General features: G+C 37.0%; 1 protein-coding gene across 2 annotated transcripts in view; it reads left to right on the top strand.

The window, feature by feature from the left end:
• Positions 1-14,918, top strand: part of RPS6KA3 (ribosomal protein S6 kinase A3) — a 76,008-nt gene that overhangs the window by 7,244 nt on the left and 53,846 nt on the right. Inside the window, exon 2 of one of the 2 annotated variants that reach the window (XM_032678702.1) lies at positions 5,861-5,917. In XM_032678702.1, the coding sequence (XP_032534593.1) occupies positions 5,861-5,917 (57 nt within the window). Of the gene's footprint in view, positions 1-5,860; positions 5,918-14,664; positions 14,764-14,918 lie in introns of those variants that run through there. The other variant, XM_032678704.1, reaches the window with a different exon arrangement.

Here is a 14,918-nt window from a genome sequence, read left to right on the forward strand (position 1 = left end):
AATTTTAATCAGGTCAGGATTTAGGTAAGTGCTTTGGATCTGTGTGGCTTCACAGCTCAGGAGTTAGGGCACAAGTCATTAATTCAGATCCTATTAAAGCCTTATATTTTATTTAAGCACTGGAATAGATTGTGAAAACTCCTGAAGATTTAAGAAGGGCTTAGACATAAACATCTTGTGAGCAACATTATAGAAATAGCTGATCATGCCTTGGTGCATAGAGTGGATGACCTCTTAAGGCTTTCGCAGTCTATTTTCAACTATCTTTTTGCGGACCTACAAATTTTTTCTCAGGGTAGCTCATTGCTGCTGAGAATAGCAAGTTTGAGCGTGTACAGTTTGAAAGGTTTTTACAGAATGTAGTTCCACACAGTGTCTTGTGTTGTGAACAGCAAGTTTGTTAAGAATGTTTCAGTGGGAATACTGCAGCTTTGAAACAAGCCAGAAGCATTGTTATAGCTTTACTCTGTTCAAGGACCTCACGGCTCTTGAGCTTTGTGTTGAGAGTCCCTTGAAAACACCAGAGAGTAAGTGCTCAGATCTATATATGCCCAGTGTTTAATGACTAAGTAGTAAATAACACTGGAAGTTTGTGTATTTAAATCTTACAACCGTGCTTAGAAGTTGTTGGGTAAGTCTGGAAGTTTTGGTAGCTGAAAACTAGGAGTTACCTGAGAGTAACTTCATCGCCTGTGTTACTCATTGATTGGCACGTTGAAACTTCTGGTAACAATTTTTACATGGTCTGATTCGGACGTCTTGTGTGGTTTTTTTTTTTCTTATTTGCGCACTCAAAGCATTATCGTGCACTAATAGGCAGCTATAATTCTTGATGTATCCAATTGTTAAGCCTGAGAATATAACACTTTTAAAATTATGTCTTAATTTGGTTTTATGGCTCTGCTAAAGGGCACCCACTACAAGGAAAAGTAAATAGTTACATAGTATACTGAACTCTGTTACTAGTATAAGGACTGGTTACTAATTTATATGCTCAGGACCAATATGTGTAATTAGGTAATGTTGAGTTTAATAGCTGATGAATTATTCCAAAAGCCAAAACTGGTATCATTTTCATAAGGGGTTTTAAAATAACTGACAAATATAGTTGGGTGGAAAAGTTAAAATTCTTGGCAGAAAGAATACTTAAACATCCCATAATAGTCTAGCAATAGTCTAAATGCAAAGGAGAGGCATTTTTGGGGTGGAAAAAGATACTTGGTGGTGTCTAATATCAAAGAAAGTTTGGGGACAAACATGTCCTTCAAAAAGAAATTGCTTTTTGACTGTAGAAAAGAACATAAAGTTTAGCAAGGTAAGTCCAAATTAGTGGAACTTCGATTTGCGAACAGAATGTAAGAATGGAGATACTAAACTGAATCTGAAAACGTCAAGTGGATACTATCTATAATATTATTGATGAAAATAATGGTAAAATAGGAAAAGTTAGTACCATGGGAAGCATAATTATTTGCCCACTTAATATTTCAATTAATACGGTTTAGATACCTGTAAAAAAGCACTGTGTAATTGGAGTGATGGGTGCCCGATATTATTATTAAATAGAGATATCCTGTCCCAGATTGATAAGTTCAAACTATATTTGTGATTCTAGATGGTGCATTTTATATGCAAAATTACTCATGTGGGTCCAGTACTAATTCGAAGGATAGATGGGAAAAGCATTAGGTTTATTGTGCAGGTGCCCAAGATAGTATAGTTTTGCAGGACTTTTGAGATGAATTGCATCTCTTGCAGTAAATGTTGTAATTTATTTTTTTTTAATTATGTATCCAGGTGACATTATGACTTGCAGATCAATATATAGCTGTAGTGTGTAAAGTGCAGGATATTCACTGCTTCACAGGATGTGGTGAATTGATTGTGGGTGGGATGTGGGCTACATTTTTTGATGTACTTCTTTCTTAAGAAGGATTTGGTACAATTGTGTTTTCTGAGTACCAATACCTTAACATATGCCCCTACTTCCTACCTCATGGTCCCTGCAGTGCAGGTTTTTATGGGAGCACATTACCGGTCAAGAAGTGAAACAATATGAATCTCAAAAAGCTTTCTTTAAAATGTCTTTCTGCCAGGAAAATTGAGTACTTGATTATAGCCTAAGAGTTCTGTGGGTTTAAACCTGTAATTTTTGATTGCTAGAAATGCTGATGGTTGACTTTCACATCAGAGATTCTGTCGATTCCTATGGGGGACATTCATGTACCAGCTGCCTGATGCAGATTCCCTGATGTTTGTCTGCTTTCTGCCTGGTTAGGGAACCTGTAGGATCTGTTTGTGTTCCTGTCCACATGCATTCAAGAAAACTGTTGGAACCCAACTGTGTTCTAAGTATTGATTTCTACTAATTTAGTGAGATCTAGCAACAGGTTTAAAAGCTTTGGGGAGCCAAATTTGTAGCTAACTTAACATGAAAAATGTTTCTGGAAAACAGAATAGGAAGTGGAATTGGAGTGGATTGGAAGAGCATTTCATAGGTTGCCTTTCTAAGGGATGTGCACCCTCCTTTCATTGGCATGAATTCATTTTCTGTGGACCTTTTCTGTTATTTTTCTTATACTTGTGCTGTCATCTGAAATAGGTTTTACTTTTGGAACCAGAGTACTGGAAATAGCCAGATCTTTGATTCATTCTTGCTTAGTGTCCTGCTATTGGACGAGTGCAGCTGAAAAGTAATCAGGATCTAGAGTCTCTGTCTTTTGAATTAGACTAATCTGAGAATGTGAAAGATATATTCAACCCTCTCTTATTCTGGATTCATCAGACTGTTATATCTGCTTCCAATCTGTTATGTCATCGAGACATGCCCTTGGTTGTAGTTAAATACTAGAGGGAGTCTACGCCCAGCAAAACGAAATGTGTTTCATTTGCTCACCTCTTAAGCATGCTGCTGACCTCCTCACTGCACAGTGGTTTAAATATCTCTGATAGGAACCTTTTGGCTTTGCATTTTAACTCATAAGAAAGACAGTATGCTTTGTAGACTTTCTGAATACACAGCTGCTTTCCATTTAATGGTATCATATACTGGCAAACCATAAATCATATATACATATTCTTCTTTACATGGCTCTGACTGCTCTGAGAAAAACTGGTTCTACCATCCAGTGATTCCCTTAGCATAATCATTGCTTGGGTAGACCTATTTAAAAAGATCTTGCTAATCCAGTGATCTGGCTCAGACATGATTGCATGGCACACATGCTGATTTCTTGAGTTTGTTCCTAGTTCCAATGAGTATGTTTCGAATGCATTGCTTGAATTCAACTGAAAAGTTACTGAAAGCAGTGCAGGGTTAAACAGGAAATGAGATTGTGCAAACCCGTTCATTTTGCAGAAGTTTGCTGTGGTTTTTCTGGTTGACTGTTGAAAAAGTCAGTGAGGTTCAAAATTAGAGCCTTTTTAAAAAGAGAGGTTGATCTCACCTTTTTGTCTTTGAAGGGATTGTCTCAAGTTTCTGATATGAGTTTCACTTTCAGCTAGTTTCAGTTCTCTTAAAATAGTACATGTGAAAGCTTAAAGCTTACTGTGTGGTAAATTCTTACTTAACCTGTAGTTATTGTATGTTATTATTCAGCAGAATGATTGTTGTAGCAGGAATCACTATTTCTAAAAATTTGCCTGTGCAGTCAGTTTATAGCACGTGGTTTTGATACACAAATTGCCCTATTTTAGGCCCCAAAGTTTAGCCATCAGTAGTTGTTAGAACATTATGGACTCCTCCTTTCCAGCTGAAGTCAATTGTCTTATTTGTTCAACTGGCTTTCTTCTCAGTTTTTTTTTTCTGATTGACAAGATACTTGGGAAACTTTCTTGTAACATGAACAGACTGTAGAGATGTGTAGCTAAAATACAAATGATAATTTAAATATATGACATAGATTTGAGAAGAGGGAAAGTATGGGACTTGTGGCCTTGATGATAATGATAAATGTACAGACAATATGCTTCCCTGTTAAAAACATTATTTAAGCACTCATTTCTGTTAGTTAGCTAAACTGGTACTTTTCTGATCATCTATTTGATAATTTCAACTTTTTATGTATCTTAAGGAAAGATAGTACAATATTCACTGTCTGTACATTAGTAAAAGATGCTATAGCAAGGTGAATGTGGGCTTTTTGGAGCATCATCTTATGAAATAACCCTGAGCTGTACAACTAGAAGGTTGTACTGACTGCCCTTAACTGAGGCAGCTTTTAAAGCTTATATTCATCGCTATACTAACCTGTGAAACTGGTTTCTTGTCCTCTGTCATGGAAGGATGACTTCTAGAGTAGACTGGAGTCATGCTAGAAGTCTCTAGTATCTTCCCAAAGCCAGGAAAGATTAGAAAATAGCACTGCTACCATGTGTCAGATCTCTGCACTGGAAAGACAGTCAGAAGACCAATCATCTTCCTCTCCCCAGCCCCTAAACAAAACAAACAAAAAAACAACAGCAAAAAAAGCCGAAGAAACACCACGCTAAAGACCCTTCAATGCACCTGTGTCATATTTGAAAAATCCTTCATTCTTTTAATTTAGCTTTATCCAGCTGCATCTTCTAGCAAAAAAAAATGCTCAGGAGAAAACCTGTTAGAGAGCAGGTAATCCTCTTCTGGTACACCCAGTGTGCTTGCAATATCTGAAAATTAGAATTCATAAGTGGTTAGTATTTAATCTGTCACATATAAAAGACTCTCCTCCAGCCATATGTGAGCTAGAAGACTACGTTAATCAGAAGTCATTACAGAGGAATGCTAGGAAGATTCCAAACAAGAAGTCTGAAAAACTTAGCAGTGGGAAGGAAGGTGTAGAATGAAGCAAAGATCTCTGAATTTCCGAGCAGCTTTTATTAACTTTCTAATATCTAGAAAATATCTATCTATACGTGTATGTAACTCTTAAGTGAATTAAGTTTTGTAAAAATAGATTAATTAGACTTTGTGTTCTCTAATGCACAAATAAACTTAAATTCTGCCTCCAGTGGTAATGGAAAAGGTAACCATTTGTAACAGTTTTTCATTTCTTTCTAAAATCATACTGAATTGCTGTTAAACTTTTGGAGCAAACTAAGACTTAATGTCCCAGGTGATACCCCATACCATAACTTATGAAATAGTCCCTTTTGCTTACATCTTGCTAATACTCATGTTTGTTGTGTAAGCAAAGTCATTCATAGTCTTTCAGGGAAAAATACCTCTGAGAGATTCTCTGAGTATAATATCACTGTCAAGAAAAAGAAAGCACTTGTTGACTCACAAGGTATTTAAGACTTTTTAAAACTTTATGGCTAAATTTCAAATTCAAGAACCTATTTCTGTATGCCTTGTTAGAATGGTCCTTAGGAAAGTACAGAAAATAGTAAATGCTGGCTAATAAAACTAGCATTGCATTCATTATTTTTCTAAGGCTATACTATAGTTATAAATTTTCTTGAAGGTAAAGACTGACTTGCTAAGGTCTCGCTCTTAGAAAGAACCTGTTTATCTGTTTTTTTGTTGTGGCTTTTTACTGTTCAGTCTTCATCAGGTTTAACTGGTTTGCAGAAGTTGTAGTAATGGAAAGTAATGTCCAGCTATGTAGTAGCGAGGCTTCAAATGCTAGGTTGTTTTATATATTTCTTACTGTGACTTTATCCAGTTTGATTATTTGTAAGGATAAAGGCAAGAGTGGTATTGTATGCCAGCAATGTACAGTTTTTCATGTTTACTTTCAATTACCTGTTTTTAGACAATATTAAGAAGAAAGCACTTGATCCTGTACAGCAGCATGCTATGATAGCACATCTGCAATATATTTATTTCTGTACTTGTATTCAGCATTTCTTGTAACTTGCTGTGTCTTGTTTTTTACAGAATGGACAGCAAATTGTGGATGAACCTATGGGAGAAGATGATATCAACCCACAAACTGTGAGTAAAGCGTGCTTGTGGTAAAGATAGGTAGCACACTGTTGGGTCACACTGACATCACTTAATTTACAGGCAGTTTGCCAGTAATGTTTTGTTGTTTAGGTTTACTGGATATGGAGTGCAATCTAGGATCCTAATATTTTTGAGAGAGATTCTTTCTCTCTGACTCTTGTCTGATTTGGTATCCTACTGTTTGTTCTAAAAGCTCATACCTCATATTCCTTTCTGCCTTCAGCTTGCAATAGTCTTTCAGGGGAAGGTCAAGGGTGAGGAAGAACTGTGAAAGTGTAGTTTCCATTGCATTTGTTACTGAGAGGCATTAGTTGAAAGAATTCTTAACCTAGCCTTCTTGAAAATAGAGACTGCTACTAAAGAGAAGTTCAATGAACCTTCCTGACTGTGATAGTTTTTTTAAGTGCATTATCTCCTTGTCAAACTTGCAGTTTACAAAATTTCATAATGTGAAGATCCCACTGAGTTCAGTTTTCTTGTTGCGATGACTGTGACTTTTGTCAAACGTGAAGTTTGCCTGTAGTTCTGTGTTAGAGAGTACTAGCTGACTTAAATCTGGTGATAAATGGCCTCACCAATAAACACCGTTTTTGGAACTCCATATTTGGTTGGAGTTCAGGGTTTGTATGCTGGTATTGCATCTTGGTTCCTCCTCATAGCACCAAGGCACTGCTGTCTTTAACAAAAGGTGAAGAAACAAGGCAAGTGCTGACATGACTCTGAAGTAGTGCAGTGTTAAAGAGTAAGAAAGGAACAGTATTTGTGTGTTTAGAAGGCAACACTAGGAGAAGATCATTTGTTCTAATACAGTGTAGATTGCAGCCCTGGAAAAGACGATGGTGAGGCAGACTGTGCACCTGCAGCCCACTGGAGGATTACAGTGGAGAAGATATCCACCCTGCAGGCTGTGTAGGGGGAGCAGGGGGATGTGCCCTGAAGGAAGCTACAGCCTGTGCAGAGCCCACTCTGGAGGAGGCTACTGCCAGGAGCTGCAACCTGTGGAGAGGAGCAGGTTTTCTGGAAGTGCAGCCTGTGGGAGACTCATGCTGGAGCAGTCCATTCCTGAAGAGCTGGACTCCATGGAAAAGGACCCATGCTGGAGCAGTGCTTGAACAGCTGTAGCTCATCAGAAGGACCCATGCTGGAGCAGGAGAAAACTGCGGGAGAAGCAGCGCAGTGTTACAAACTGATAGCAATTCCCATTCCACCTGCTCTAGAGGCAGAAGGGTGGAGAATAAAGGAGCAAAGTTCAGCCTGAAAAGAAGGTGGAAAGGTGTTCTCAGGGTTTTTCTTTGTTTCTCACTATCCTACTCTAATTAGCAATGAATTAAATAAATTTTACCGAAGTTGGGACTGTTTTGCCCATGATAGTGATTGGTGAGTGATGTCCCTGTTCTTATCTCGATTCATGAGCTTTTCTTCACCTTATTTTTTCCACATGTCTTGTTGAGAAGGGGAAGTGAGAGAGTGGCTAGCTGGGTGTCTGGCAGCCAGCCAAGGTTAACCCCTCACAGCTATGAAACTTCTCTCTCAATATATGATAACTGCAGTATTACTTACAAGTGTTTTCCTGTATTGCCTTCAGACATTTCCAAACTGCTAATTCTTTTGGTGAGCAACTGATTTTAACACAGTATGACCAGCACAAAAACATTTCTCTAATACTCTTTCTGTCATGCTTGAGCAACATGGTTAAGATTGTTTTAGCTTTTTAATGCCTCAGACCAGTATTTTAAGAACATATTTTGTGTTTATTTCTAGGCTGTGCTGAGTAAAAGATTGCCAATAATGGTATAAAATAATCTAGCGTCTTTTAAACAAGAAATTACTCCAGCTGCTCAGTCACCTATAGCTGGAAGCTAACCTGTGCTGTCAGTCAGCTGATAAAATACTATTTCAGCTGGGCTGTGATATTCTGTGAGTGCTTTGTATCTGTTCTGGTGCAACATAAAAGCTTAATTTTAAAATACCACTGAAGCTCACTTAAGTTCTTCTGTTTAACTTTGCACTGAAATGAACTTAGAGTACTTACAAGGTTGCTGACAATTTATGAAATTTCTCAGCTGTAAATGAGGGCAGGCCTAGGGTGTATTAGCATATCAGGTAAGAGGACAAAATATTTTGGTGGGTGTGTAAAGGATGCAGGCTCAGAATAGAGAGTTGCCATAGTCCTGTGGAGATAGAAGAGGTGAAATCTGCATCCTGTTGCTGTGCAAACCAGATAAGAAATTTAAATAAGTATTAAAGCCTAACACAGTTCTAACTACATAAGTACACTCTCTAGTATTCTGTTTATCATAAGATAAATTTTGTTTCATTACAGCCCTGTTCTTTTGGTCAAAATTGGAGTTAATTGACATGAGAGCCTGAGTTGCATAGGTTTGATTCAAATTTGTGGTTTGTTTTAAGAAAACCAGGACCTGTAACAATATCTGTTTCTGAGGAATCCAAGATGCTGTATGATTCAAAGTCCTTCTCTTAGAAGGGGTATCATTCAGTAGTCTGGTTTTATTACAGCAAGTATACTGGTTATATCTGACTTTATAGCTTGTCAACATTTTTTATCTAATATATCTCATAAATGATCTGTGACCAGCAGGAAATAAGTGTAAGAACAGCTGGCTGAAGCTTGAGCTAATGTGAAAGCTTAAGTGAACATTACTGAAAGAGAGGAAGCTATTTAAAGCCTTCTATTTGCTACCTTTCTCACTCTTGTGCTGCCTGCCATTGCTTTCTGTATCTGTGTCCATAGAGATTGAGTAAATTAACTGAGCAAATCAATTGTTTTGAGCTGTTACAGTCATGCTACATGCTTTATTACTAGTTAAAGCTAACCAGAAACTGCAGCTAGTCCAGCAAGTAGCTTCTTATTTCGTTTGTATGTGAAGAGCATATCGTGTGTGTGCTGTTCTTTGTTATGTTCTTTATCTGAATTCAATTTAGCTGACAGGACACTTGGTACAACCTGTGTATTACCCTTGCACTCTCTTAGCTTAAGCATAATTATCAAGGACACAAAAAAATATTAGGTTCCAAGAATTTGTGAAAAGTTTTTTTTTCAACAAGGCTTTGTCAGTTGCAGAAAAGCTCAAGTGTATTTTGGTAACCTGCAGGGACTAAAGATTACTTTTTTACAGTACAGGCAGGAGTAGAACCTATTCAGGCTCAAACTTGCAATGAACCTCTCTTCAATGGAGGTAGTAGGGTAATATTATTACACTTAACTTGTTGTATGCTTTGGTAAAACTTTAAACAAAACCCCACTTTTAAATAAGCAGAATTATAGCATATGTAGAGTTAACTGGAACTAAATCATAATGCAACATATTAAAATATTCTGATCTGAGTGATTAAAAAACTAAGTCTCAGTAGCTGTCATCTTCTTACTAAAAATATATAACTAAGGTAACAGTGACTCTAATCAGTGGATAGTCAAAAGGTAGCATAAGAAAGGCTTGCAAAGAAAAGTCAGTAGTTAAAAAGGTCTTTTTCATTTATTGTTCTGTAGTAAAATTTAAATGAAACATCTATTTGCAGTCAGGAGAGATGAAAATTAAGACCTTTGTCTTGCCAATCAGTATTTTAATAGAAGAGTTTATAAGGTAAGTGTGATCTCAGAAAAGGCTTCAAGATACGTTGGAAGAATAATCTGAAGCATGTGACAATATAGTTTCTTTGCTGAAGTGCTGAATTTGATCAGTCAATTGTATGTAGTAATAATGTTGAGATTCTGTATTTCATGTGCACAAATACTGTACAATTTACTGTGAGTCTATAAAACACTGGTCAGTGTGGGGGGAGAGAAGGGATGTTGAAATAAGAGGAGGGAGATTGTTCACCAATTACAGCCATAGGCAAAACAGGCACCATCACTCAAGCAGTAATATCAAACCAGAGTAATCTGGGGTAATCTCATTTATTGTATCACCATCCATTAAAATAATGAGAGATAAAAATGTTATAATGAAGTAATTCAGAAAAAAAGCATAATCAAATTGACAAATTTTTAAACTTGAAAACATTTGACAGAGGCTTTAACTGATGTTTAGTTTCACCTCAGTTTTAAATACTACAGCATTGTACTAGTAAGAACTCTTAGTTTCAGAAACTTTGCTTGCATTTTGGCAAGTTGAAGCACTGCTTCAGGACTGCTCTAAACTTCTGTTGGATATTCCTGTTTGGATGCTCAGTAGCAATTTCCAGTTTCAAGAATAGTCATGTGTGTTAACAATTACTGTATTTCTGATGATTGTTTTTGATCATCATTACTCTTGCTGGTATAACCTTTACATTTCAATTTTCTGTGCATGTTTTGTCAATTTTTTGATGTAAATTCTTGGCTTCGTGGTAGAGGCTCTAAGACGTAGCTAGAATTTCTTAAACACTAGGGAAATGTTTGGATTCACAAATGTTCATAGCCCACTAGGTTCTGGATGTCTCATTTTTACAGATTGATACGTAACTTTAGCTGAAACAGCTGCTTGTGTAGCTCATCAGTAGTAAAACAGTGACAGCTTAATATTTTTGCAGTTTTACTGAAAGATGAGGTATACAGTCGAGTTATCCTTTCATGTTGCTTAACCATTCTTGAATGTTTAATTATTGCCTGTTTAATGGAAATCAGACCAAGGAAGCTTTTGCAATTGTTTGAAACAATAATATTACATAACTCAGTATAACATCATATTCCCTGTTATGAAGTAAATTGTAATTTCTGTTGAAGCCAGCTGATAACCTGGCCATCTAATGAGAGTGTCCACTGTGTAATGGAATGAAGGAAACAGTCTGGTTTACAAATACTAATCCTGGACTTCAAGGTGTTCCGTAATTCTTACATTCCTTTTAGTGTATTGTACTAAATATACTTAAATATATATGCATGACTATTTAATTCTATTTTACAATCAAATAACTTGATTCTTGAACAAATAAGTTTCCCCAGCAAACCATTTGTAAAACTTAAGTCCAGTTATTCCCTTCTCAATGCCCAGATTTTGCTTTGTAAAAGGCAGAATGCCTTTTTTTCTCTAATATAACGAAATTGGAAGTTCATTATCTTCCCAAGCACTGTAGTCTGCTGCAACTTGGATGAATTCTGTTAGCAGCTTAATGACATGCTTGTATCTTACCTCTAAGAATGGACTCAGAGGTCCTTGTGCAAGAAGTTACAGCATCTTTGTAAACAGTGCAGGGCATTAGGTCTGAGATGTTAACTCTTAGATATCAAACCCATATAAGGAAGGCAAGCCCTGGCATACTTTTTTCCCCCAAGATGTCATCAGGTGTTGAGGAATGGCTACAGCAAAACTTTCATTGATGTGTTCTTATGGATTTTGAGTGGCTTATTTTGCAGTCATTGTCTTAGGTGCAGGGTTCTTTCTGGAACTTGCTCAGAAAATTGAATAATTTGAGAGTAAGCAACATTCAAAGTCAAGCTGCTTAGTTGTTACGTGGAGAGAAAACAGATGGTAGCCCTGCAAAGCCTGTAAACTAACAGATGGAAGCTGCCACACCCCCTGATTAATAGAATATTGCTGCTTTGGCTATACAAACATTTATTATGAAGAAAAGTATATTATTCAGCTTCTGAAAACTCAAAAAATTAACTCTCTCTTCCTCCACTGTTGACCTTCACGAACCAAGGGCTTTTCATTCCTTATGTGTGCTCCTTCTTTGTTTTTTTCCAGATAATTGAAAGCAATCTGTCTAACAGCATAAAGACTTACTTTGCATTATTACACTTCTCAAACTGAGGGTGTAGGAAATTATCAGTCTGCCTAATGGACTCGACCTAGATTAAATGTTTCAACATTTTCTGGTTATGTGTAGAAGTGAGCATCACACCATTGTGTGCACATTTTATTCAATAAAACCCATATATTCCCACGTATTCTGTACTGCTTTGAGAGTTCCTCCGGCATGTTTCAGTTTTCTTGCTCTCTGTAGTGTCTGTGAGCCCCCATTCTCTCGAATGTCTAGATGGCAAGTCTGATGACATTTTGTCTTAATTTTTGTAAATTTAGAGCAAATTTAAATGAGGGGAAGATGAGAGATGAGCTCACTTTATATTTCTGTAGTGGAGGAGAAGGAAATGCATTGTGCTAGTGGAGTTCTACAATTCACAGAACTGTCACTGACAGGTGTAGCAAATTCCTTTTGTGTTGGAGACAGTTGTTTCGTGATAAACATATATCATACAAATCCTTATCACAGACTTCAAGGTAAAGGGAGCAACTTGCTGGAGCAATTTGTCCTTGTTATCACAGACTTCCCTGTTGGGGACTGCTGCCCTCTAACCTGTCTCCTTCTTACGCGAAGGAATATTTAAAAGGGCAAACTCTCTTCTGAGAGGTTCTCAAAATGAGTTGTGTGGCATATATCTTAATATCTTAATGTTTCTGGTTGGCTGGTAGTGCTCTTTGGGAACCGTGCAGGCTGTATTCTCCCAGAACACAAGAAATTTCTTCCACCTGCCGCAGCCCCATGTCAGTTATAGGAGAGCTATTGTTGTGAGGTAACCCCGCTGACCCCTGAGCACTGTGCTTTGTGCTGCACTGGGAGGTCACATAAAAGGTTTAGGAGGGCAGTGGTTCAGTAATTGTACAAATGTTGCGGTTGAAATGCCTGATTCCTGTCACCCTTTGCAGATATAGCGTGTCTGCAGCAGAGTACACTCATACCCTTACAGCAGAAAGATAAGAAAATGGTCATTTACCTACAGTATCTTTTCATCTTTAAGGAACATTGTAGTTAGAATAGCTCTTACCACTTACTCTCCATTTCTGCTTTTAGCCGTCCTTGCTACCAGAGTTTAATTTAGTGATTTGAAGATTCCTGTTCACTCTGCTTTTAGTGTATCTGTTCTTAGACAAGGTAGGGCAGAGAGTTTGAATGATCTTCCATTTATTTATGTAAATTTATTTTACATCTTCATAGTGTAAACAACTATATTGCTGTTAAACTGCAATTCTTGAGATATTTCAGTTTGGAATGAGGAAGTAGCTGGAAGTTTAAAACAACTGAAGAGAGGAAAGCTTCAGGTAATTTTCTGTACTATTTATGAAATAATTGAAATCCTTGCATTGCAGGAAGCTCCTTCTGCTCAAGAAGCTCTGTTTATCCCAATACAAATATTAAATAATTTTTCATTCTGTGTTAGTGCTGTCGTAGTAGAGACTGCTTCTTCCAAAAAGGCTGTAACACAGTGGACTGTGAAAAGTACATTGTCAGTGGGGACTTTTGAGCCCTCACTTGAGTCACAAAGTCCTCCTTTGTGCATTAGCAGTTCCTGAATGCCTGTGTAATCTATAATAATAATTGTGTATATTCAGTACACAACATTTAAAAGATTGTCCCTGCAGATGGAACATAAAAAAAGACCCAGAGGAGTACAAGAGAACATAAAAAGGGAACAATTTTGCTTGTGGGATCCTGATAAAGCCAGGGTCTCTATTTCATCGCTCCAGGTTTAAAGGAAAAGATAGAAACCAATAGTGTAGACAGCCAGATGTGGTATAGAGATAGAAGCAATGTGTTGTGTCAAATAAATTACTGGCTTTGTCTTCTGAAGAAGAATTGAAATATAACAAAAAATGCATTAATCCAGGTATTTGTTAGCACCCAATCAAGGGAAGCAGTTTGGAGTGTGGGTTTGTTTTAGTGTCTTGTGCAAGCAGGAGTACAGTATTTTACTGCATGTTTCCATTGATACAGTCACTACATGGAGTCACCTGGATCTGTTTATAGCTGTGTATGTGTATATGCCTTTGACTAAAGGTTGTTACTTGCCTTTGTTTATTACTTGAAAAAGTCTCCACTAATGGAGCATGTACTGTGCAATTCAGTGGTTTTAATAAATATCAAAAAAGATGAAGATATTGTCAATATTCAGAAAAATAACTTCCATACTAAATATATAGAAAGATCAAATTAAAAATTTCATCTCTAGCTGTTTGAAGTAGTTAGATTGAATTCTAGTTCTTAAAAGCATTTGAGATTTTTTTAAAAACATTGAAAGAAAGCCTAGGTACCTTTTATTACTCTGAGAAGTTTTTCACCCTCTACACAGCGCTATAATATTGGTACATAAGTCAGACATTTGAGATGGGCAATCCAGTTCAAATATTTTTGTAGTCTGCCTTGGCCTATAACATCTGTGTAGCATTTTCCATGTGCAGGATTTCAAAGGGCTAGGCACAAGGTCATTTTGGTCCTCTAACTAAACTCTAGTAAATAAAAACAGTCTTTAAGCATTCTCTGCGTTGAAGTCTAAAATGTAGTGATAGACATTAAAATATTTTGTAAAGTTAAAAATCATAAAAATACAATTATCACAGATAGGACTTAAAATACTTGTTCTGCTTAACTAGTGAAATGTTGCACAGTAGTGTGATTTCTGAAATAGATGTTGATCTCTTTTGGTTTTTTCTGGGAACCAGGAATCAGTAACATCTGCAACTGCATGTTGCTATCAGGCAATCTGCTTAACTTTCCTGTCCTGATCTCTGCAAGCATCAGGAACATGAGTACCACTGCTGCTCAGTTTTTCTTTACCACATGTGTGTGCATGTGGAAATCAACAGCTTTTCTTTTTTTTTTTCTTTTTTTTTGACCTTTTTTTCGCCCCTTCCCTCTCTTCCCAACCCCCCCTCCTCCCCCGACTGTGTCTGACTTGCCTGACAGGAAATTTTCTAATTGCCGGAACAGCTGGTCACAGCAAAAACACCAGGGTTGGTCTTCCCTGCTAGACTTGTGATCGCTCAGTCAGAAAATCTAAACATCATGGTTTCTTAGTCATGTTTAAGTTTCTGGCTCTACGTGGTCGTTCTATTCGGGTGAGCTGAGTTTCTTATTTAAGAGAATGAGGGGGAAAAAGGGAAAGTTTTACTTTAATTAAACTTCTAATTTGGGAGCAATTTTAGTCTTTCCCTACTTAGGGATCGGTGTTGTTTGCATACAAAGCCTTTTGTATTTTCTTTAAAACAAAAAA

The sequence above is a fragment of the Chiroxiphia lanceolata genome, chromosome 2 (assembly GCF_009829145.1).
Source record: "Chiroxiphia lanceolata isolate bChiLan1 chromosome 2, bChiLan1.pri, whole genome shotgun sequence".
NCBI lineage: Eukaryota > Metazoa > Chordata > Aves > Passeriformes > Pipridae > Chiroxiphia > Chiroxiphia lanceolata.